This window comes from Crinia signifera, chromosome 7 (genome assembly GCF_055691185.1).
Source record: "Crinia signifera chromosome 7, ASM5569118v1, whole genome shotgun sequence".
NCBI classification, from domain to species: Eukaryota; Metazoa; Chordata; class Amphibia; order Anura; family Myobatrachidae; genus Crinia; species Crinia signifera.
In genome coordinates this window covers 101,590,933-101,616,801 of record NC_139223.1, presented here as the reverse complement: position 1 = coordinate 101,616,801, position 25,869 = coordinate 101,590,933, and the positions used below count along the sequence as shown (strand labels likewise).

General features: G+C 45.8%; 1 protein-coding gene across 1 annotated transcript in view; it reads right to left on the bottom strand.

The window, feature by feature from the left end:
* SF3B1 (splicing factor 3b subunit 1) overlaps nucleotides 1–25,869 on the bottom strand; it is a 121,712-nt gene that overhangs the window by 83,891 nt on the left and 11,952 nt on the right. Inside the window, exon 3 of the mRNA XM_083153558.1 lies at nucleotides 15,109–15,207. Coding sequence (XP_083009684.1) covers nucleotides 15,109–15,207 — 99 coding nt within the window. The remainder of the gene's footprint in view (nucleotides 1–15,108; nucleotides 15,208–25,869) is intronic.

Genomic DNA, 25,869 nt, shown 5'->3' with positions numbered 1-25,869 from the left:
TTCTGGCTCTATGTCACATTCAGCTGTTTTATTGTGTGTATTCTGTTCCCATCAGATTTGTTATTCAATGAGGTATATCATTGGGCCTCATTATGTCTCTGTACCTCGTTTTAGCTGTTAGAGGATAATTATTTAGCTGTGAATCAGCGTTTGATGTTTAATAGAGTGTGATCTGGCCGTGGATTCGGCTCTATGTCACACTAATGTTATACACAAGAAATTGTTTCCTCCTCAGCTCCTATCACATATGCCTATTAAGCTGTTTTTGTCAGCATATGGCAGTTAGTGAGGTTTGTGATTTGGCCTTAATTCTGGCTCTATATCACAATTAGCTGTTTTGTGGTGTCTACTGTGTTCTCCTCAGATTTACTCTTTAATAGGGTGTGTCATTTAGCCTTATTAGTGCTTCTATATAACACATTGGCTGTTCGAGGATATTATGAGTTTGGGACTTGATACTGTATAAGGATCTGGCCGCATGTGATACAAAACTTCCTATTGATACTTATACCCCTTTTACACCGCCGAAAAATCCGGGTCAGCGGCGGGTCAGACCCGGATCCGCGGCGGTGTAAATGGGGGGTATCCGTTTCCATTTACACGGGTCCTCTACCCAGGTCCTGACCTGGGTAGAACACGGATAGGACCCGTGTAAATGTCGGTGTAAATGGTCCCGCTGCGGGTGCAGGCACCCGCAGCGGGTCCACAGCGTGCAGCGCTGGGGAAGATGTTCCCAGCTGCTGCGGGAGGAGGGGGGTCCCTGCGGCTGCTGAGGAGAGGGGGGTACCTGTCAGCCTGCTGTGCTGGGGGTACGGGGGTGCTAGGGGTGCTGGGGGTACCTGTCCTGCCTGCGGTCGGATCTCAGCGGAGAAGATGATGTGCGCCGCTGCTGTATCACCCCCCCCCGCATCCGGCAGCCGGTCCCTGCGGCGTATGGAGTGTCAGTATCGGCGGTCCCTCCAGCGCATAGGAACTAGTACTAGTTCCCATGCGCCAGAGGGACCCCCGCCACTGACACTCCATACGCCGCACGCCGCAGGGACCGTCTGCCGGGGAGGGGGGGGGGGGGTGGTACAGCAACGGCGCACATCATCTTCTCCGCTGAGATCCAACCGCAGACAGGACAGGTACCTTCAGCACCCCTTGCACCCCCCAGCACCCCGGTACCCCCAGGTACACCAAGCACAGCAGGCAGGACAGGTACCCTCCGGCACCCCCAGCACCTTAAAAAAAAAAAAAAAAAAAACACTTAACCTGGGTCAGCCCTGATATATATATATATATATTATATTTCTATATATTATATATTTCTATATATATATATATATATATATTTCTATATATATATATATATATATATATTTTTCGGTACTTCTTTACTTTCACGGCGCCACTCTAGATAGGACAGATAGGATACTAGATAGGATACGATTTGTATGCGATTTGACATAAGATATCGCATAAGATATAGGATAGGACAGATAGGATACTAGATAGGATACGATTTGTATGCGATTTGACATAAGATATCGCATAAGATATAGGATAAGATTTACTATCCATTTCATTACCCCACTATCCACTAGGGCGTGGAGTGAGAATAGAATAGTGTGGCGAGCGCAGCGAGCCACCGAGCCCGAAGCGTGGCGAGCGCAGCGAGCCCCGCGAGGGGACACGGATGTTGTTTGAAAGCAAGTCCCCAATATCGCATGCCATTTGCATGCAATTCCATAAAATACATTCCGTGTCCCCTCGCGGGGCTCGCTGCGCTCGCCACGCTTCGGGCTCGGTGGCTCGCTGCGCTCGCCACACTATTCTATTCTCACTCCACGCCCTAGTGGATAGTGGGGTAATGAAATGGATAGTAAATCTTATCCTATATCTTATGCGATATCTTATGTCAAATCGCATACAAATCGTATCCTATCTAGTATCCTATCTGTCCTATCTGTCCTATCTGTCCTATCTAGTGGCGCCGTGAAAGTAAAGAAGTACCTATTTTTCTATAAATATATATATAAAATATTATTTAAGGCAGGGCTGACCCAGGTTCAGTGTAAATGGTGCAGACCCAGGTCCGACCCAGGTCAAAGTGCTGTGTAAATGGGGTATAAAGCAGGGTCAGACCCTGGATACTCCAGCATTCAAAGACCAGGGTCCGACCAGGGTTTTTGGTGTAAAAGGGGTATTAGTGGGTTGAGTATATACTTGCTTATTTGAAGGAGTGTATTCATCTAATTTCTATAGCCCTCAGTGGATACTTTTTGCTTACAATTCTTATTCCTGTTTTGGCTTTTTGCCCAGGATTTCAGATGAGCAGTTTTGGATACATATTATTTCGTTCCTACTGATTACTGCTGACCTCTGCTGGTGGTTTGTTTTCATGTGTATTTACACTGATCAGCTGGCTGAATTGCCAGTGAATTTTTAAGCGACTGTCACGTCTTTAGTGATTGTTGCTATTATTGCTTATAGACACACTCTTAAATTCTACCTGCTTCAACCTTTATTAGCCGCTCAGTTATTAAGTGGCCGGTTCAGGTGTGCATTATTGCCTTTTATTGGCCGTGTGCTATACTGTAAATTTAACTAGCATGCAGTGCCTTCCCTATAGGTTAGCCTATATAGGGAGACTGCGTGAGCAACAGTTGCTTAGTTCCGCCAGCAGTGGGTCAGAGCGATATTGCTATAGTTAGACAAACAGTGAATATGACATGACAACAAATGATACAATTTACATCCTATTAGATCTGCCTAACACGGGTCCAGGACACGTGTTTCGCACTAGGTGCTTCTTCAAGCTAGCCATCGTTTGCTTGGAAGGTGCGAATCCTCTCACACCTTCTGGTACAATAAACAGATTTTTTGCTCTTCTGACCTCTTTAACCCAGTCCAAGTAGCTAGTGATACCTCTCACTAGATCTAACTTATGCCATTCTGATTCCCTCTCATCGATCGGATTTGGGTAGAAGGCAGGTAGCGTAATTTCCCGATTAATATAAAAATGAACTGTTGGGACTATTTACATTGGAAAAGAGACGTTTAAGGGGGGACATGCTCAACATGTATAAGTATATCAAGGGCCATTATAAGGAACTGTCACACACCCTCTTTTCTACTAGAAAGGAATCTAGGACACGAGGGCATGAGTATAGATTAGAAGAAAAAAAATTCATTCAGCTAGTAGAAAGAATTTCTTTACGGTCAGAACAGTCAAACTCTGGAACTCTCTTCCCAGAGAGGTTGTCACGGCTGGCTCGTTAAATGCGTTCCAAGGCAAAGTTGGACAAACATTTACTGGAGAAAAACATCCATGGGTACAAAGAAATATAATCTGTCTGTAAAATATCAGAACCTACCAAATCTAAAGCTATGGCTATCTATACCAGGTTGAACTAGATGGATGCAAGTCTTTTTTCAGCCTTACCTACTATGTAACTATGAACTGACCACCTTCGGTAAGTAAACAGAGTTCGGAGAACGATCCTATCAGGAAAAATCTTAATATAAAGTTTCTCTATATACAGGGCCTGAATTTCACTGATTCTTCTAGCAGAAGTAACAGCAACTGAGAAGACCATTTTCCAAGTTAGATGCCTTAGAGAAATATCTGTCAATGGCTCAAATGGTTCCTTCATTAGGGTATGCAAGAGCAAGTTGAGATCCCAAGGGGCTACCAAAGATCTTACAGAAGGTCTGAGTCTCTTAACTGCATTGCAGAATTTTTTGATGAACTCATACTCAGCCAGTCTTCTTTTAAGAAGAATACTTAGTGCTGAAATTTGAACTTTGAGGGTTGAGTTTTCCAATCCTAACGAATATCCTTTATACAGAAACTGTAAAACTTGAGAAATGGAAGATTGGTAAATGCCGTCTGTCGAAATTTTCTAGTGAATGAAGGCCTGCCAAACTCTATAGTACGCCAAAGAAGAATTCTCTTTTCTCGCCTACACTGAACTGAGAATGCATCGATTGCTGATGTCTGGGGTAGATAATATCTTGAAAAGTATCTGCTCACCTACCTGTTGCAGTTTATCGCCATTAGGTCTATTTCTGGTTGTCCAAAATGTCTGACTATCTGTTGAAATACTTTGTGGTTTAGCTCCCACTCTCCTGGGAGAACTTCTTTCCTGCTCAGGAAGTCTGCCAGGACATTTTATTTCCCTAGCACGTGAACTGATGGAAGGAGAACATTCTCTTCTGCCCATGAAAGGATCTTTGATAATACTATCATCATACTTTTGCTTCTGGTACCCCCCCTGGTGGTTGATATGGGATACCACTGTGATATAGGCCCTTATTCTGATCGGTGCGGCCGGATCCGATTATGCGGCCAGGACCGTGCGTGCGAAACCCCGCCTTCCATACGGATCGCCAACTCCGTCCGTACGCGGTAAGAAGCTGGCCGAACGGACCGCACGTGTATTTTTCACGGAATACGCCTCCTCCATCTAAGGGAACCTCCCCCATCATTCGATGGTCGCAGACCATCGAATGCAGGACCGAGTGCTCCACCAGCTCCCGCAACCTTAGACCACACGGACATTTTTCCGTGCAAAAGCCAGGATCTGGGCGGGCAGCTGACATCCGGCGATGTCATATGTCCGCCCCCTACACGTGCGTCACGGCCGCATTACTATACGTACGCCCAGCGTTTTCATGGGAACGCCCATGAAACGCGGGGCGTATGCATATGGTAATGAGCCCAAATAGCCCTTCACGCCCCTCTCCACCCCCTGTTCGGAGTGTTCACATATCATGCGGGATTTGGCCGTACGCCCCGCTCGCACATGCGCCTGATATATCCGCACCGACCAGAATAAGGGCCATTGTCCGAGAATATTCTCAAATGACCCCTTTTGATTCTTTGACTGAATGCCTCTCTGGTTCTCCATACAGCCTCTGCCTCTCTCCAATTTGAAGAGTTCTGCTTCTTTTGTCCAGAAACCTCGAGTTATTACATCTTTCAGATGGGCTCTCCATCCTACTGTGCTTGCGTCTGTCGTGACCACTAAAAAGTGAGGTACATACAGGGATGATGCTCTGCTCCTCATATCCTGGCTGATCCACCAAGAAAGACTCTTTTTTCCATGGTGCTTAGTCTTAGAACTGTCTCTGGACCGCAATCCTCCTTTATGTATGGAAGAAGAGCCCATTGAAACTTCCTCAGTCTCCAATGCGCCCATGGTATAGTCCTTAAATTGGACATCATTCCTAATAATTGAAGACACACCTTCAGCTGTATGGCCTTCTTTTCTACAATCTTTCTTGCCAGAGTTTGAATCTTTTGACATCTTTCTTTGGAAAGGCGGACTTCAAATTCTTCTGAGTTTATCAGTACTCCCAGGAACTGAATGGACGGAGATGGGGTCAACTGACTTTTCTGAAAATGTATTACCCATCCATGACTTTGAAGCAGTTCCACCACTACCTTCAAATCTAATACCTTTTCTCTTGATGACGCTGCTATCAGCATGTCGTCCAGATACGGCCAAAAACTAATATGTCTCTTAGAACTGCAATCAGTGACCAATATTTTTGTGAACACTTGGGGGGGGGGATGTGGTTAGCCCAAAAGGCAGACATGTGAATTGGAAGTCATTCTTCGTTATACAGAACCTCAGAAACTTGTCTTGGCATCTTACCGGGACATGGTAGTATGCATCCCTGAGGTCTAGCGAGACCATGTAGTCTCCCTTCTTTATCCCTGCCAGAATAGTCTTCCAAGTTTCCATTCTGAATTTCTTTATTTCTATGGATCCATTCAGTTTTTTTTAGATCCAGGATCATACAAAACCCTCCTGTTCTTTTTTACCAAGAACAATCAATTCTTCCCAGTGACCGACAAACTATAGTAGACATGCCCCTACACAAGGGCCACTTTGAACGTCATTGTCTATAAGCACATGAATAAAAATAACATGCCCCTTCACAGAAAAAAATCCTGATTTTTTTTTACACCAAAAAAAAAAAAAAAAAAACACCTTTTAGTTTAAAAGTTCACATTCCAGCTCTCCATGAAAAGATGGAGAATTGCTACACGGAGAGAGATGGCGAAAATCACTTAGAAAGACGGCGAATATTTCACATTGAATAGGGTTGCTCGCTTTTGGAGAGCAAAATGCTCTGTCCAAGGCGAAAAAAGCACAAATTTGCCATAAAACAGGGCAAATTTTTCTCATTCAATACTGCCCTTAGAGATACTGCTGAGGAAAAATTAAGTTTTCTTAAAGCTCCTTCCATCCTCCTGTCCATAGGGTCTTTAAAGGAAGCACCATCCTCAAGTGGTAATGTGGTTCTTGAGGTTATTTCTGCTACTGCCGCATCCACTTTTGGCAAAAGATAATTTTTGACAGGGTACATACGATCAATTCTAGACAGTTTCCCTTGCCTTTTATCTATATTAGACCATTCTTTAGAGAGAAGGTCTCATCACTATATGAATTGAAAAGTGTCTACCTTTTTGACCTGTCCTCAAACAAGATATTTTCTCCTTCTACTGCAGTATCTGCTTTTTTAAATTTCATAGTCTTGTAAAAGGCTTTAAGAATACTCTTTTAAAACTAAAGCATCTGGCCTCCTCTCTGATCTCTCCTTCCTCTGATGATACCTCTTCCACATCATCTCATAATTCTTCTGATGATCCTTCCGGATAACTAAACCCAGCTTGATCTCTGGATCTTTTATTTCCTTGAAACTCAAAGAATTCTTTCTTTAGAGACAAAAGATCTCTTCATCCAATCCATCAATTCTACCAGGATTTTAGGCTGATCCGGAATGGGAGCAGGGAGATCAGTACATTTATCACAAATTCTTCTCCTGAGATCCAGAGAATGTTTTATCACATGCTATGCAGGTTCTGTTAACATGTTTTTTTTTGCTATCTTCTTCTTTTGTACCACCGGCTTAGCAGGCACACTATAAATAATTAACAAAAGCCCGTCACTATAACATATATAAAAATATTTTCCTACCTACCCCAAAAAAAACATTTGTAGGGCTTACCTCACAGAAACACTATCTGATCTAGGAGGGGAAGGCAGATCCATATTCGGAATACAGCACCTGAAGCCAAAGTATCTGAATCACTTTAAGACCACTTTCTTATTGTTTTAATAAAAATGCGCTAGGTCCATATATAAATCATACACTATACCTTGGTCACATATTACTTCAGTCAGAGTGCAGCGGTCTTTCCACAAAAATAAGGCTTCTCACTATCAGCTGCTGCTCTGTGGAGTCTTAATTAGCGTGCCACGCTGTTATCTACTTCCGGGTGCCGACGCACCGGAAGTTACTATTGGCCGCAAGGGAATCTGGAACATGTAGTCCGCACCAAACACATTAGCCGATTACCGGATGTTCCAAGCCATCTGGGAAATGTAGTCCCAGACACATGCTCAGCCGGCGTCTGAGATACTGACAGGGAGGACAGCCATCTCACGCTGCTGCAGAGACCCGGAGATTTATCCTTGCATGGAACTCCTCTCTGTAACCACGGGTAGGATTCAACAGAGGCTACACTCCCGGGTATTATCTCTATGGGCAAGAACCTTCCAAAGGTCACAAACTTCCCGTGGTGGGGAGACCCAGTCATGCAGACGGCTTGGAGGACTTCTGGGTCTCGTATAGGACCTTTGCCGTGTCCTGAATGTGTCGCAGCTTCTCACCCAACTGCGCCACAGACATGTCCCCCAGCAAACCGTTCCTGGATTCGAGCAGACCAAGTGTGAATAGCCTTAGCCATCCAACAACTGGCCAGTACAGGGCGTTGTGAAGCCCCACTTGTCGTATACATGGACTTGAGTGTGGTTTCAAGTCTCCTATCCACTCCGTCCTTAAGAGTGGAGAAACCCGGGACTGGGAGCAATACCTTCTTAGAAAGGCGAGAAACAGAGGAGTCTACAACAGGAGGTTCCTCCCACAATTTTGTACCGGCAGGCTCAAAAGGTTATACGTTTTAAAACCGCTTAGTTAACTGGAATCTCTTTTCAGGGTTTTTCCAAGCGGCTTTAAAAACACCTTCTAATTACGCTTGTTCTGGAAAATACAGATTGCTTTTTCTGCGTCAAAGAAGGGGTCCCCTTCAGTGGTTTCCTCCAAAGGGAGGTCCAAAACTTCTCTCATGGCTCTAATTAAAGGCTCAGGGCCATGGGTAGTGCCTGTTCCTGGACAGGCTCCTAATTATGCTCCTCCTCACCCTCATCAAGGATATCATCCTCATCTGTATCAGGGGCAACTGCCGTTAAAGGCCTTTTCTGAGGATGGCTGGACTGGCTGGGAAAAAGGGTGATATCCACCCTAGCTGTTAAGATGGACAAATCTCACTGTACCCTCTGAGTCTGCTGTGAATTAGCAGCCAGCTGGGAAGAGAAAAAATACAGCAGTGTTTTAATGCGGCTGGCCCATGCGGACTCCTGGTCACCTTGTGACGCACCGCTGAGTTAGGGGGGCACACCAGTAGCAAGAGGGGTAACCCCACTGGGCTGTGGAGACATACACGGTTCACAGGTAACCTGCGACTGACGCCGGAATAAGCTTGGTGCTGCACACCATACAGGTAAATTTCTTTACCATATTGAAACCTGTGTTCTGCCACACCACATGCACACACACTGTCTTTGGTATAGTTGTCTACAGCGTGTAATACAGAGGCTATGTGTTAAGGTTATACGGTGTTAAAAACTTAACTAGCCAGTGTGGAAGAAATCAGAGCTACTTGGGAACCAGTGCACCCTATAAACTTAGCTCTCTGATTTTGAAAGCTGGTTGCACAGTAAAACACAGTGATTTATACAACATAGAATGTCATACAATATTGTATATATGCTAGGCAACGCAACTAAGCGTTAAATAGCGCTATAACTTGCTGTTTCTGCCGGCAAAAGGATCCAGGATCCACCCGACCGATGAGGAGCTGCGTAATGGTGACCTCAGATGCAGAAGAAGCAGGAAGTAATGTTAAAAGTGCGCCCAGCAGAGCCTGGTCCCGCTCTGAGCTAAGTCCCTTGCACGGAGCTGGCGCCATTAGCAAATGAAACTGACATTTTCTCCCGTTATCTGTATAAACAACCAGATATAGTTATAGCCCTGGTGGTCCAGCGGCTAACTGTATATGTCAGATTAAAGATGGGGAATTTGCGTGGTCCCTGCGCGAGGTCCGCTGCTATTGCCGCCCCCATCTTGCCGCAATTGAAGTCGGGATACTCCCTGTGGGGAACCCCAACTGGTACTCAACACTCAAGTTAAGACCTTGCCAGGGGTGTGCAGCTGCTGGGGGATCTGCTCGCCCCAGCGCAATGCTGTGCGGTGACAGAAAACCCCACTCAAGGACAAAGTCCTGCAGCAGGGCAGCTCTGCGCCTGAAGAGGCCGGTGAGTGACCCTTCCCCTGGCACCCTCAAAGCAGGACTGCTGCTTTGGTCTAAAAGCAGCGCCCCAAAATAATAAACTAAAATAAAACTGTTGAAAAATCCTCTGGAGCTTCCAGAAGTGCAGCCTCTCCTGAGGCACATTTTTCTAAACTGACTAGTGGAGGGGAGATAGAGGGAGGAGCCAGTACACCCACACTGAAAGATCTTATGTGCCTGTCTCTCCTGCGGCGGGTCTCTATACAAATAGTATTGAACCCCAGTATCCCATAGACCTGGGTTAGCCAACCCTAGTCCTCGAGAGCTACCAACAGTGCATGTTTTGCAGGTCTCCTCAGAGAATCACAAGTGAGCTAATTAGCTCCACCTGTGTATCTTTTAAAATGTGTCAGTGATTAATGATTGCAGCTGTGCAGCAGCTAGGTTGTCTGGAAAATGTGAACTGTTGGTAGCTCTCGAGGGCTAGGGTTGGCTACCACTGCCATAGACGTTAGAGAAAGTTTAAACAACTTTCATTTACATGTTACATGGTGGATCCAGAAAAAAAAAAAAACACAAGTGAAGGGGGGATGGGTTGAGAAGGTGCGAGTCGGGATGTCCACTCACATACGATTTGGCAGTTGATGTGCTATTTTTTGCATGTGACTAAGCGCATGTGATTCATCACATCTAACGCCCGGATAATACATACAAATAATTGTGAGGCTGCTGCTGCTGTGGTGTTTATTCATTTCGCCCACCTGATGTGTAACACATATGATCTCCGGCGCTGAGCCAATGTGCAGGGGACAGCGCAATGGATCAGATGTACTAAACATGCGATTTGTGACAATTTCACCTGATTTCTCTGGAATCAGATGAAATCTGGCCCAATCGCATAGTGTATGGAGAGAGAGAGAGAGAGAGAGAGAGAGAGAGAGAGAGAGAGAGAGAGAGAGAGAGAGAGAGAGAGAGAGAGAGAGAGAGAGAGAGAGAGAGAGAGAGAGAGAGAGAGAGAGAGAGAGAGATATTAGGCACAGGAGAGGGGGGGGACAGGAGAGAGGGGGGTTAGGGCTAGGCACAGGAGAGAGGGTTAGGCTGCGGAAGGGAGGATATGATTGGAAAATATATAGATGTTTATTATGGTTCTGTGTTAAATAATAAATAAATTACCAAATATATCCAAACAAATGTCATCCAATTGGGATGTATGTAGGATTAAATCATTGGTCATGTATGCAACTAGAACATGTTGCCCTTATGATGCTAATATGGCCATCATATCCTGATCATCAAGGACAATATTTTTGAGATCATATACACTAGTAGTGTGATAAATTTTAGCAATCACTCAGATACAAAGTGGTCAGCCCTATTAGAGATGTAATTCACTTCTACTTTTCACCCTTCTTGTCAAAGAGCAGAGGAAGGGGAATGAGAGAGTGTAACATGTCTCAGGGTTGTGACCTAGGGATAGAAAAATTAGCGGGTTACAGTGTCGACACCAGAAACTTTCAGGCGGCCCTGATACTATAATAGCATTGCAGGGCACTTTCCTAAAATGGGGTCAACTTTCATATCCGCTATGAAAGAAGAAATACAGATAGGGCAGATGAACCTCTATATCAGGCATGTCCAATGTTGGCCCTCCAGATGTTCTGAAACTACACATCCCAGCATGCTTTGCCACAGTTTTGCTATTAGAGAATGCTAAAACTATTGCAAAGCATGATGGGATGTGTAGTTTCAAAACATCTGGAGGGCCAACGTTGGACATGCCTGCTCTATATCTTCAGATTTGCTATCAAAATTATATTCTTTACATATGTTGTTACGTTTCCTTTTCTTTAGTGATTACTAATGCCATACTAGGGAAGTAGCTAAGTAAAATAGTGTCAGTCCTATTAGAGCCAATCCACTTATGCTTTTCACCCTTCTTGTCACAAGGCAGTGGAATGGGAATGATAGTGGTCGGCTCTAGGACTGTGACCGATATAGAGCAGATAGTGGACTACAGTGCCGGCATGAAGAGCTCAGGAGACCCTGATACTATACAAGCATTGCAGGGCACATTTCTGAGCTCCAGTCAGCTCTCCTGTCCAATATGAAAAAATGAACAAGGAAAAGATAGCTTAGTTACAGTCACCACTATCTATATATATTTAACAAACATAATGTATTGCTGCTACTCCAATTCTTGCCGTTATCTTAAATTATCAAAACCACCATTGTCTGTTAAATGATATTCTTGCTGTTCGTTGATCAACTATATGCATTAAGACATTCATATCATTTAAACCACTTATGATGTCAGTATCTTTAGAATATAGATAGTCAATACCTGGTTACATAAGTTGAAAGTGTAAGATGAAATACTCAGAATTAGTTATTTATAAATGTATCTCTAAACCATATACAGTGTGTATCTTTATAACAGTCTAACAGAGTTATCCACAGTGGCTATAGTTGTAGTACTTATTGGTATGTATTCAACGCTGTTTGCGAGTGGTGACAGCGAGCAGGGCTTCCTGCTCGCTCTTACCTGACAGCATTCAACGCAGCCTACGCATCCGCCAATTCCCCCTCGCTCCGTTTTTTGAGCGAGGGGGAATTGGCGGATGCGGCTCCAGAAGCAGCAAGACCCGCGGCTAAAAACTGTGAGCGGGTCTCGCTGTTTTGGGGAAATCTCGCCGTCCTGTGACGGCGAGGATTTCCCCAGCAGGTTGAATAGTGCGAGCGGCCGGCGCGGGGGTTAAACAGCGAGGATCGCTGGTTTTTCAGCAATCCTCGCTGTTTAACCCCCTCGCCGGCCGCTCGCTGCGGCATTGAATACATGCCAATGTCTCAAAGTTGCCTATTGTTATTAATGTTAATGCACATAAGTTTCATTATTCAAAGTGCAACAATGTTCCAGTTTACAAACTCATTTAGATCAAACACCAGATCCAGAAGAGTTTGTGTTCACTTATAGTTGTACAGATAATATGATGATCACGTCAATTTCAATTATAAATTATATTGTTGTCTCTTATAAAATTAATAAGATGGAGTGAATAGGACCACACCGTTCAATCATGCATATTCATTGTTATTTGACTGCTGCCGCCCCCCCCCCCCCCCCCCCCCCCCCAAAAAAATGTTTTTTTTTTAAACAGTGGGTTAATGATCAGAAAATCAAAGCTGGTCACTACTACGTTCATCAGCAACTTCCATTACCCAAAATTCCTCAAACTAGGAACCACATAAATCACTTAAAGTTTTACCCAGAAAAACATCGCACCACCCTGCGCAAAGAAGGCTTAATCAATCAGCAGAATTGTATAGATGGTGATACAGAGTGAGACTAGTGGGTGGGAGGCGGGGGCCAATGGGTGGCCGGCTGCCTTCAGAAAACCTCAATCACCTTATCCTTCCTCCTTTTCCCTCTTCTTTTATTTCTCTTCTTTCTCTCTTCTTTCTTCCCCTTCTGTCATATACTCTAGTCACTCTCAATTACAATAGAAGCTTGCAAAAGTTGAATTGTAAGCAATCAAGAATTAGAAGGTTTTGACACTAAAGGTTATATAGTATTAGTTATGTATCATTTCTCCGTGTGGTCGCGGATGACCACCCTAGACCTGCAGACTTGCTCCGGATTGAGCTCTATGGACAACTGTATTACCCAAACTATTACCGATCTAAAAGTATATGATTATACAAATTTATGTTACTAGGTCCCTGCAGTCATGTAGTCAGTTTACTTCATGCATCTTGATTGCATATTGACTTATGACTATGTTTGTATTTGCCATGCCAAAAACAATAAAAACCAATATTCAAAAAAAAAAAAAAAAAAAACAGTGGGTTAATGTTAATTACAGAGCAGAGTAAGATCCAGGTATTTAGTTATAGAGCGCAAGCCGCTTATTTCATTCACCTGCTGTGGGGGGAGCACCATCTGAACATGTGTTACAAGAGAGCTCAGACACCGGAGATTTATCCCAAGTGCTCCCCGTCAATCAGGTTTGTATGCCCTCTAGTCTTAGTAAGTAAAAGCGGGATGGTGCAAGCATGCAGATGTGTCAGCGAACCCTCTGCCATGATATGCCGGCTGGTCCGTGGTTCCGTGCGTAGTCACTCCAAACTGGGATCTAGGTTCCAATACCTGAGGTCACGTATGTGCACCACGTGATCTCAACCTGACGTATGTTTCGCTGCCGCTTTTTCAAAGGTATGTGTGTCACATTTTCAATAAGGGATGGACAGGTCACAAAGGCTTGCTCCTGATGAAGCCGGAGGTACAATATTCGCGGAACTCGTTGAGCTGCCCATATCATATTTGCTGACACCATCCTCACCATCTTTGTGACCTGTCCATCCCTTATTGACGTCCCTAATAAGAAATATCTGGATCCATCCTTGTGGACATCTGCATTGTCCCTAAAATTCCAGCACAGAGGAAGATAGTCTGATTGGGAAGCCTGAGCCCTTGAAAATATAGGGCAAATAAGGACCACTGGGTCACCATATCCTTGACACAAACATCTACCATGATAAATTGGATGGTAATATAAACATCTTTTTCTCAGCCTTTATTATTGGAAACCATATGCTCAAATATCCATGTGATACAGACGCTCTAATATACTAAATATCCCTGAGATATAATTTCAATTGTGCACATTGCTCTGAACGATTCAAGTTTTATTTTTATTATGTATTATTAAATTGTCTAATAATTTTTGAGAACCGTCCTGTCTAATTATTGTTACAGCCAGTGCTGGCACATCTATATATATCTATATATATATATATATTTTCCAATTGTTTGTATTTAAGGGTCTGACAACCCTGTGCCAGCAGCTGCTGATTAACGCACTCCACAATATATCTGTCTTTTCAGGATATGATTGGAGAATGGGGAGATGGATAGAGGGAGATTGCGGGAGAGAGGGTTAAGGCTGTAGGAGGGGAGGTTAGGATTTGGCACAGAAGAGTGTTAGGCTACAGTAAGGGAGGTTAGGCATAGGGGAAAGGGTTAAGGCACCCACACACTATAGCGATGTGGGCCGTTTTTACTGCAAATTGCTCACAATCTCGAAAGATCACGACCCAATGCACAATCGGGGTACGCATGGTGGGGGGCGCCAAACCATAGAGGCTCTCCCTGATGCCGACTTTAGTATTGTAATCCCTGTGGCAACACTGCAAAAGGAACCAGAACAGCAGGAAATAGAAAAGCTCCCCAGATCACAAAGAGGCGGAGCTCCTCAGACAGAAAATGACAAGGGGGGGAGGGACACGTCCCTTGGCATTGGGCCCCGGGAAGGGACACGTCCCTTGGCATTGGGCCCCCCTCCCTAAAGCTGTAACTACACATCATTAGAAACACTATATTGGAAGGCACAGTCCAGATTAAACTTGAATGTGCTAATAAAAGGAGATTTACAGAATTCCCAAAATTTGCTTTGAACTTGCATCCTAAGCATTCATAATAGATGGATGGGACTAAAGGTGCCCATACACGTTACAATTATTGTATACAATATCGCATCTCATCACATCTCGGTTTTGCGATGAGATGGGATCTAGTACAAAAAGTATGCGCTGCACATACTTTTTGTACTAGATCTCATCGCAAAACTGAGATGAGATACGATATTGTATACAATATTGTATACAATAATTGTAACGTGTATGGGTACCTTTACACAGCAGTCATGGAGAAGAATGCATAATTTTCTTACATTTTTTTTTAGCAATACAGCAATTCCACATACCTGTTCAGTGGATTGAGGGATATCATTAAGTAGCGCAACTGGTGCATGATATCCTGGTTTCTTTTGTTCAAATGTTGCTGCTGAACAGTCATCGTCATCCTGCATGACAAAATAGAGATTATATATACACACACATAATATTTAGAGGTTCCGGTTACAGCAATATTTAAGGGTAGAGTGACATATGTAGGGTACATACCAGAACGACCATGGTCGTTCGATGATCGTGAAACTATTTCCTGAAATCGCACAACGTCGCATGATTGGATCACAAGATCTGCACATGATCAATACCCACTCCAATGTAGATGACAAATCTTTAGTGCAGTAGGTAAAATATCCAAAGAGACCAAACGACTGGCGGAGACACGCAACAGATCAGAATCGCAAATCGTTCTGGTGTGTACCCAGCATTAGGTTAAGCTTGCTGTTCAGTTAATAAATATAAAATTACAAAACATTGTTTCCTTACATGAAGGTGCGTTTAAACTACCGACACATCTGACCTGAAAAAACGCTCAGTGCAGTGGTTCCCAAACGATGTCCCTTGGCTCCCTGGGGTGCCTCAGGGTTGGTGGTCCAGGACCAATTCAATTTATTTATGAACAATTATATATGGACAAAACAGGATAGAAAAGCAGACAAGTCTAAACTCCTGAAACTAGCAGCGCCGCTTTTCTATCCGCCTGCAGCGGTCCCAGGGATGTCCAGGATGCTGCCGGGCGTGGAGCGGCGCCGGTCTGCTGACCGGAGGTGAGTGTGGCCGGGATCTGTCATTTCCAGGTGACAGAGCGCAGCAGTGTGTGCTCGCTCCGCTGCCATGGCAAGGGGGGGTAAAGGAGGACTCTCTTCCGGGTGCTGGGGATGGGGTATGTCTGTCTTATAAATGTGGTTGTGTTCATTTGTATGTCCTGGAAAACGACATTGGAGATTAAATGCTTTTTATGCAACAAAAGTCTGGTGAGTGCTGTCTGTATTACAGCACAATACATTGGAGCTCCCAGTTCCTGAGAAGGCACCTCAGCACTACAGCCCATGTAAGTGAGTGCCACACACACACACACACACACACACACACACACACACACACATTGATCGTCAATATGATCGAAAGGAAGTTTAAGAGGCCAGAACCAAGTGCAAGGGTCTACAGAGGATATAGTTGTTGTCCCCAAAATAAGGGATGAAGAAGAAAAGAGGCTACACTTTGCGACCAAATCAATAAAAGAGACTCATAGCTTGAGAATGGAAAATTCAGCATCCAGCCGTGATTCTGTAAAAACAGAGTGGCCTCTGCTAAATCCTGTCGTAACTTTTCTGCCGCTCTGCTTTGAACATAGCGCCCCTGTCCTTTACCACATGCTGGCTCCATCATACATGGGGGAGAAGCGGCATCAGTGCACATAACGTGCGTCGATACCCCTTCTCCCCCATAACGATCTTTCATACATCTGCACCATTGTGTCTTTTCAATAAGAGTGTCTGGTTGTCAGATCTTGCTAATAAGAAATAACTGCTGCAGACTGTTATTGGAAAAACAGTAACTGTTACAATACGTATTACAAGTAATGGTGTGTACACACGGTAAGATTTGGCTTTTGATGTTCCCGATATAGGGAACATCGGAAGCCAAATCACATGCTTTTTTTAGGGCTTACAAGCCCGATGCGCGCTCCCGTGTGAGTGCAAATCGGCAGCCAGATAGAGAGTGCAGATCTGCACTACATAGTGTAAATTGTGCCCCTCTAGCATGCCGTGTGTACACACCATAACAGTGTAAACATTTTAATGTATCATTTTAAATATCACTAAACATTAGATGTATTTATTACATCATAATACACTTCAACATATTTAACTGTTAATATATTAGCTTATCTTTGGCATAACTATATGCCGTAATGCAGCCCTTTCATGTTCCCAGCATAAGGGAAATGCAAGCTGTTTTTCAAACAAATAAACTGCCACGAGTAAAGACAATAAATAGAAGTGTTTTAAATCCTTCACCTAAAGAACAGAGTGTAAAGGCCCCCTTACATTATGCAATTTGGGCACGATTTTGCCCGATTCGGATGAATCGGGCCATGAAATCGTCCCAAATCACATATGGAGACTTCCCCTCCGACCCGATGCGCGGCCCCGTGCGCATCGGATCGGAGACGGGAGGTCGGACTTGCTAAATCTTCTGTGCTGCCCGGAGCCGTGCTCCCCCGCAACAGGGGACCTACCAGAGCAGAGGGATCAGGCGTAGGGAGCCGGGCAGCATCAGCGGGAGCGTGGCGCAGAGTACCAGGGAGCCGGGCAGGAGAAGACGCTGAAGCAGCAGCACTTCCCCAAAAAAAAAAGCCCATACAAACGCATAGGAAGCCATTGATTGGCTGAGACCCTGTGCCGCAACCCCCCCCCCCCTCCCGCCGCTCTCTGGTTGCGGGCATATCCCCGCTGCTGTCCCCGGCTCCCATTGTCCCTGCAGCGTCCCGGGAGTTGCATGCGATTTATCACATGCAAAACTTGGCACATGAAGTGCCATCGCATGTGATCCTTCCCGGGGAGCTGCTGGGACAATCGGGTCCGACTTGTCCTTATGACAAGTCGGACAAATGTAAGGGGGCCTTAATGCATTGTTACTTAACTTACTGGAGCATTCAGTAAAGAGTTTGTTGGACATTAGAAGACACATAGGTGCACTATTCAATTAAAGAAAAAAAAAAAAAAGGGATTTACCCAGTCTCTTTGCACTAGGACAAGCTCGTACTCTTTTACTAAGCTAAAGTATATTAATAAACCACTCTAAGACAGCTTGACATAATTTTAACTAGATCAGAGCATCTTCACAGTTTGTCATTTTCACCAAAAAAACGTGAAACTTCAGGCCTATTGCCAGAACAGAAGATATTGACTCAGATCAAAAAGCTTTTGCATGTTTCTTATTCAGGTCAAGTCACAACTTTCCCACACTAGCTGATTTTGAAAACATTGACAAAAGAAACAGGTCTCTGTTCGTATTTTTTTTCAAGTCGCCGGAGTACCGCCTTATCCTTGTACTATATAATCTATCTAACATTTCTGGACCTCGACCAAAATCATTATAAATATATGGACTCCATTAAAAATGACTTCCCTACCCCTGCTCTAGGGTGCCGTGATTTGAAAAAGATTGGGAACCTCTGGCATAGACAGTGTTTTTTGCCCGTTTTAGCTTTTACCCCGGAGGTGAATGACTTCCCATATAGCAGGATGCTATGGAAACCCGTCCACTTCCTTGCCAGTATATGAAAGACCTTGAGGAACAATGCCCCTTCAACAGACAATGAATGATATTGTGCAAACACACTGAATGATTTTATGAAAGAAAAAAAGATAGTGTAAAATCATCTGGGACATTTCAGCGACTGCACATTTAAATAATGGGCCGGTGTGAAACCCTGAAAATTAAAGGGCTGGCATTTGTGGGAAGGTGGGCTGGAGTACATGTACGCTATATTTTACATGCTGCAACCAAAATATAGTGTACATGCAGTGATCGCGAAAACCCCCAAAAAAAGGGATTTTTGTAAGAACTTACCGTTCGAATCCCTTTCTCTGATATGGTCCTGGTGACACAGCTCAACATTGGGATGTAGGAGGGTCCGAAGGAGCCAGGCACCTATCCTAAAGCTTTAGAGGGTAGGCTCCTCCCCTACTGCATCCCAGACTCTTCAGTTCAATCTTTCAAAGCCACTGGAATACATTAACTCAGTACAAACGCCTGCACACATTATATGCACATTTTTCAAAAATAACTTTTAACCATATAACATGAAACATCATGAACCTGGCATACTTACTGAGCGTAAGGGAGGGATCGCTGTGTCACCAGGACCATATCAGAGAAAGGGATTCGAACGGTAAGTTCTTACAAAAATCCCTTTTTCTCTTTCAATGGTCCTGGTGACAGCTCAACATTGGGACGTTCCAGAGCCGGTCCTTTGGGTGGGTACGCTCAGGTCTGCAGCTCTCATTACTGCTCGCCCGAATGATGCGTCCTCCGACGCGAACTCATGGAACCTATAGAATTTGGCAAAGGTAAGAACAGATGACCAAGTGGCAGCCCTGCAAACCTGCTCAGCTGTTGCCCCATGTCGAACTGCCCAAGAGGTGGCAACCGACCTGGTGGTATGCGCATTAATCCTGGCCGGTACAGGCCTACCAACTTTAGTATATGCAAACGCTATAACAGAGCGCAACCACCTAGCAATGGTCTGCTTAGAAGCAGGCCAACCAATTTTGTGTTATGTCATACAAAACTAACAAAGTATCAGTCTTTCTGACACTCTTAACTCTGTCCACATAAACGCGCAAGGCGCGCACAACATCCAAATTTCTCAATTTGTACCTTTTCCTTGAACCCTCTGGGGGTTGGAACACAGGCAGAACTATCTCCTGATTTAGATGAAAAGCAGAGACTACTTTTGGTAAAAATTGGGGTACTGTCCGAAGGACAGCCCTATCATCGTGAAATATAAGGAAGGGAGACTTGCATGACAATGCTCCCAACTCCGATACTCTCTTTGATGAAGCAACTGCCAACAAAAATACCAGTTTCCATGTAAGGAATTTTAGGTCAGCCGACCTTAATGGTTCAAAAGGTGCCTTTTGAAGACACTCCAAAACCAGAGATAAATCCCATGGTGCTACTGGTTGTTTGTAGGGAGGCTTCAACCGAGACACCCCCTGCAGGAAGGTCTGTACTTCCGGTAATAATGCAATCCTTCTTTGGAAGTAAATAGACAAGGCCGAGATCTGTACTTTGAGTGACTGAAGGCTTAACCCGGAGGAAAAGCCATCCTGCAAAAACTCCAACAATTTTGTCAATTTAAAGCGTGATGTGTGTGACTTCTGTCTTTCACACCATCAAATATAGGTCTTCCAGACCCTATAATAATTTGCAGAAGACACTGACTTTCTGGCTTTTATCATTGTGTTAACCACCGCCTCTGAGAATCCTTTATTCCTCAAAATGGTGGTTTCAACAGCCAGGCCGTCAAAATTAATCGAGCTGAATCCAGATGGTTGAACGGTCCTTGTTTTAGAAGGTCTGACCTCAGAGGTAGACGCCACGAGTCCACAGACAATCTCTGAAGCCTCGAGTACCAGGACCTCCTTGGCCAATCTGGGGCCACTTAAATCACTGGGATTGCCTGGGCCTGTATCTTTTTCAACACTCTTGCCAGCATTGGAACTGGCGGAAAAACATAAAGAAGATTCCCCTCCCAGGGGATAGTCATGGCATCCACTGCTTCTGCCAGTGGGTCCCTCATCCTGGCATAAAACCTGGGTACCTGATGGTTGAACCTGGATGCCATCAGGTCCACATCCGGGGTTCCCCACCTCAAAGTAATCTGGTGAAATACTTGTGGGTTCAGGCTCCATTCCCCTTCCATCAGCTCCTCCCTGCTCAGGAAGTCGGCCTCTATATTCTCCACTCCTGGTATGAATATTGCTGATAATGCTGGAACATTCTGTTCCGCCCACAAGAAGATTCTGGACACCTCCCACATAGCCAGCTTGCTGCGTGTGCCTCCTTGGTGATTCAGATATGCCACAGCTGTGGCGTTGTCGGTCTGAATCCTTAAAGGGAGCCTCTGTAACTTGTCTCCCGCCAGAGAAATCACCTTCCACACAGCTCTCAGTTCCAAGATGTTGATCGGTAAGGCAGACTCCTCTGGAGTCCACAAGCCTTGCAAGACGCAGGTCAAAGACTACTGCCCCCCAGCCCCTGAGACTGGCGTCGGTAGTGACTACCAGCCAGCTCCAGGACTGCAGGGACCGACCCCACTGAAGGGAATCCACCTCTGTCCACCATTTCAGGGATCGAGTTTCTGAAGACAGCACTATCTGTTCTGACTTCATGGTCTGCGTGTTTCCTGACCAAGTCGTCAAAATGTTCCACTGGAACACTCGAGAGTGGAACCTGGCGAACTGCAAAGTCTCGAAAGACACCACCATCTTCCCCAGCAGCTTGAGGCACTTCCATACTGATGTGCTCCGAGAGCAGAGAATCTCCTGGACCAAGGCAGCCAGATCCCTGGCCTTTGCCTCTGGTAAAAATACCCGATGTAGGTGGGTATCCAGAACGACTCCCAGGAATTGGAGTCTGTGACAGCACCAACTGAGACTTTTGTAAGTTTAAAAGCCAGCCGTGAGCCTGCAAAAAACTGTTGGCTTCTGCCAAGTGACTCTGCAACATGTCTGCTGACTCCGCTTTGAACAGCAGGTGGTCCAAATATGGTATCACCGTGATTCCCCTCAGTCGAAGCACAGCCGCCATTACAGACATTATTTTGGTGAATACCCTTGGCGCTGTGGCCAGTCCAAAGGGCAACGCCTGGAATTGCAAGTGCAGGTCTCCTATCGCAAACCTCAACAGAGCCTGATGTTCTGGGTGTATAGGAACATGAAGGTACGCGTCCTGGACATCCATGGACGCCAAAAATTCTCCCTGGTCCAGGCTTAGTAGCACTGACCGTAGAGACTCCATTTTGAAATGGTCTACCCACAAATGGACATTCAGTGACTTTAAATTCAGAATTGGTCTGAAAGACCCGTCTGGTTTGGGCACCAGAAACAGAGTGGAATAAAAGCCTCTTTTCCACTCCGCTCTGGGGACCGGGATCACCACCCCCTTCTCTAAGAGAGAGTGAGCCGCTCCCAAGAGAGCTGTACGGAGCCGAGCCTCCTTTGGTAGTGGTGTGGGAATGAATCTTCTCGGAGGAAGACCTTTGAAGGGAATTCTGTAACCCTGGGCTATAATGTCTAATACCCAGGAATCCTGGTCTAACAATGCCCATGCGTCCCTGAACTGTGACAGACGCCCCCCCACCTTGACCACCGCCGGGCAAATCCCCTGGCAATCATGCGGAGGGTTTGTCCTCTCCTTTGGTGTTTGGTTTCTTATGAAAGGAACCAAATTTTGACTTTGGGGCCTTACCCCTGGAGGACTGAAACTTTCCCCTAAATGACTGTCCTCGAAAGGACACACCTCCTCTAGGGGAGGGCCGAAAGGACGGCCTGAAAGCAGAAAATCTTGATGTCTGCTTGGCTGCGGGGGCAGGCAGGAAGGTACTTTTGCCACCTGTGGCCTGCTTAATAATCTCTTCCAGCTCAGATCCAAATAACAGCTTTCCCTTAAAAGCTAATGCCTCTAAGGCCTTCTTAGACTCATTATCTGCCTCCCAAGCCTTAAGCCAGAGCACTCCCCTGGCATTGACAGACACTGTGGAAACTCTAGCAGCCATTTTGAGAGCTTCCTCCTCAGCCTCCAGCACATACTCTGCTGCTGCTTTCAGCTTCTCAACAGCAACAACACACAAGGGTCAGCATGTAAAATAGTGCACAAATCATTAGCCCACACAGTCATGACCTTAGAGACCCAGGCTGCAGCAATCTGAGGACGAAGGGTGTATCCCACCCCTTCAAATATTGCTTTGAGGTTACCCTCCAGCTTTTTCTCTATGGGGTCCTTAAAAGCTGCTCCCCCTTGCACTGGTAAAACAGTAGCTTTTGACAAACGTGCCACAGAAGCATCAACTACTGGAACTTTCTCCCAGAGATCCACATGAGACTCAGGCATGGGGTACAGACTTAAGAATCTCTTAGGCATCAGCAGCCTTTTATCGGGCGTTTTCCAAGCCCCTTCCAATAAATCCTGTAAACCTTCATCTGAAGGGAAGGTAACAGCTTCCTTACGCTGCCGTTTAAATACACCTTTTGCAGGAGTTTTATCTTCCAGACAAATTTAACGCCTGTTTAACAGCAGTAATCAAATCCTCCACCCCTGCGGCTGAGGAATCCTCAGAATCATCACCCTGCTCCCAGGGCATGTCTGCATATGCTCCATCCTCTTCATCAACCATTAAAGGCACTGAGTAAGATCTTTTAGGGGTCCCCACAGCATTAACATCAATTTTGTCTAGCAATTCACTAAACCTGTTGATCCCTTTTGCAGTATCCTGCATCACCTGTAGGAAAGCAGGATCTGCCTGGGTAAGAGGCAAGGAGCCCGAGGACTGCTGAGATGATGACATAGGTTTCTGAGAATCTACCAAGACATCACTCTGTCCAGCAATTGCACTAAAGCATTAACCGACCTGCCCTGGGCACTGGCCCACGCTGGTTCCAATTGCTCTACCCTCTGGGGTTCACTCCCCATGGGTTTCACAGCAGCGCAAGCAATACACAAGCCCCCCTTGGCCATCTGCTCAGGGATAAATTTCAGTGTACAAACACTGCAAGCGCTCAATGTATCTGGGGCTCCCTCCCCCAAAACCACAGACATGATGTTCACAATTAACAGTCACAGCGCAAATGTACAGGCGTTTACACAGAGCCAATGTACTCAGTCACTTAGCTGTCTGTAGTCTTCAAATAGGGAAAGCGATGCCCAGGAAATCCAATCACTGTCAGGATCTGTCAGCCAGCTCAGCTCCGCTGCAAGCGTTCAGAATGGCGCCAAAACAGAGTGAGGGAAGAGACCAAGTCCCTGCTGCTGCGGGGTCCGTGACTTTTGGCGCCAACCACCCCCAGACAGCCGCTCCCTTAGTAGGATCTCCTAGTTCCAGTATCTCCCTCTCAGCTGGGGACCACTTGGAACATGCCTGTAACACACTGCTGTCCTCTCATATAGGAGCTCAGTGTGTAAGCTCCGCAGAAAATGGCCGCCGCCATCACGGAGCGCCTGTCCCCCATGATCCCCACTTAGCGTGAAGCCGGTTTCAGAGCGCTCCGGAGCCCAGGCAGCTTCTTAAAAGAAGCTGTAAGCGCTGCACAGGGAGGCCAGACAGCGTCTCCCCTGTGCACAGCGAGCTGACAGGACGCGCTTCTGTCAGCTCCTGCTGCGCTAGCAGTGTGAGGATTCACTAATGAGAATCCTCACACTGTGCCTACCTAGCTAGAGTGAAAAGTTAATAAAATAATAAAAAACCCTAACTACTCTAATTCTTCAGCTGCTCCCGCAGCCCTTTAGAATAGCACCCACTCCAGTGGGCACCTAACACGAACTGAAGAGTCTGGGATGCAGTAGGGGAGGAGCCTACCCTCTAAAGCTTTAGGATAGGTGCCTGGCTTCTTCGGACCCTCCTACATCCCAATGTTGAGCTGTGTCACCAGGACCATTGAAAGAGAAATGATGGGTCCCTGGGACCCCTCACAAAAATCGGGGTCCTACTTGACCTTTTCTGGGTCCCAACGGAATAAAGCCTCCTCTTCCCTTCCCCAGCATGGCACATACAGAAGCCTCCTCCTCTCGTCCATATGGCATATACCCTGAGCCAAGGGCCAGCCTGAGCCTATTTTTTTGGTAAGCAAACATAGATTTGGGCACCCCAATACTGTGGCTATTGTGGGTTGGGGGGGGGGGGGAGGTAATCAATTGGCAATTTGCCCACTCGCATAAAGCAAGATACACCTATACTAGAAAAAGGCATAATGTCAGAATAGGGACACCTGTGCTGCACCAATCAGGATATGTAGGAATCAGGAACAGGAGGGATCGGGTTAGTGAAATCCCAGCAGAGTCTATAGGCTCCTCTCCTACAGGCAGCTCTGCCTGTTCAGAGTTAATTGGTGAGCTGCAGCCTCTCTGCCAGCCATGCAGTGAGGGGAGGAGGGGACAAGTGGGCCATAAACAGCCAGCACTCAGAGCCTGGAGGAGGTGACAGTGACACACGAGAGCAGCACCGCGAGGTAGGATAGGAGGAGGGAAGTCTGCAGCCCAAGTCCTGCTAGCAATAAATCCCCTTACATGACAGCCAAGAAGCCTGCTAAATGGACCACGCACCCCTCTTACCTATACTTCCTGCCCGGATCGGCTCCATCCTCACTGTCACATACTCCCTGGTTCTGGCCCCCAATGCTGGTTTCAGTTCCTCGGGCTCCGTCCTCACACCAGCCGCAGCTCTGTTCCCCTGCTGAGCAGCTGCTTCTTGTGTTGGCTCCAGCCGTCTGTTGTTGAGGCACAGTGCAGGAGCCAGCTTACGCGGCTTCCGTGCACTGCTACCTATGACTCTGCGGTGACAGGGACCTTTTCATTTTCGCGCCCAGCAGATGTATGAAGCGTCGTAAGTCACGCTGTGTCTTCACCACTGTCACATCACAACTGAGGGGGAAACAGATCCCTGCGACCTTGTCACACACAGTAACACGGCGTGCACGCCGAAATGGCTGGGTCCCAGGGGACCCAGACAGTCATAAAAAAGGAGTCCCTGGTGCTCCAAATTGGGTAAAATACTCACTATAGCGAGTATTTGCGAACCCTGACATGTAGGCTATATTTTACATGCTGCCTACAAAGTATAGCAGAGTAAAATAGAGCGTACATGTTCTTCAAAACATACTAAAACATCGGTATCAGTGGTATATTAAGTATGCATGCATGCTTCAAACATGCATACATTCTAAAACAAGGTTACTTTTCCATGGATTTCAATCATAGTAAACTGCACGGCATAAAAGGGTACTTCCTCTTACCAATCCATCGCTCATGTATCTGTGATGAGCCATGACAGACATCTGTTCCTCACCCACCCACTTGCTTAACCCTACTCCAACCCCCACCCCTCTTCCATTCTGCCTGGTTTCCATCTTGCCAAACTACAGTGAGTCCTGGGGACACCACACTAAGTGGTAACTTCACATTTAGTACCACTCCCAAACCTGCCATTTTCATCTAAAAAATATTCCCAGGATTAGACCCCCTCTCATGCTACCAGGACACTTAACCAC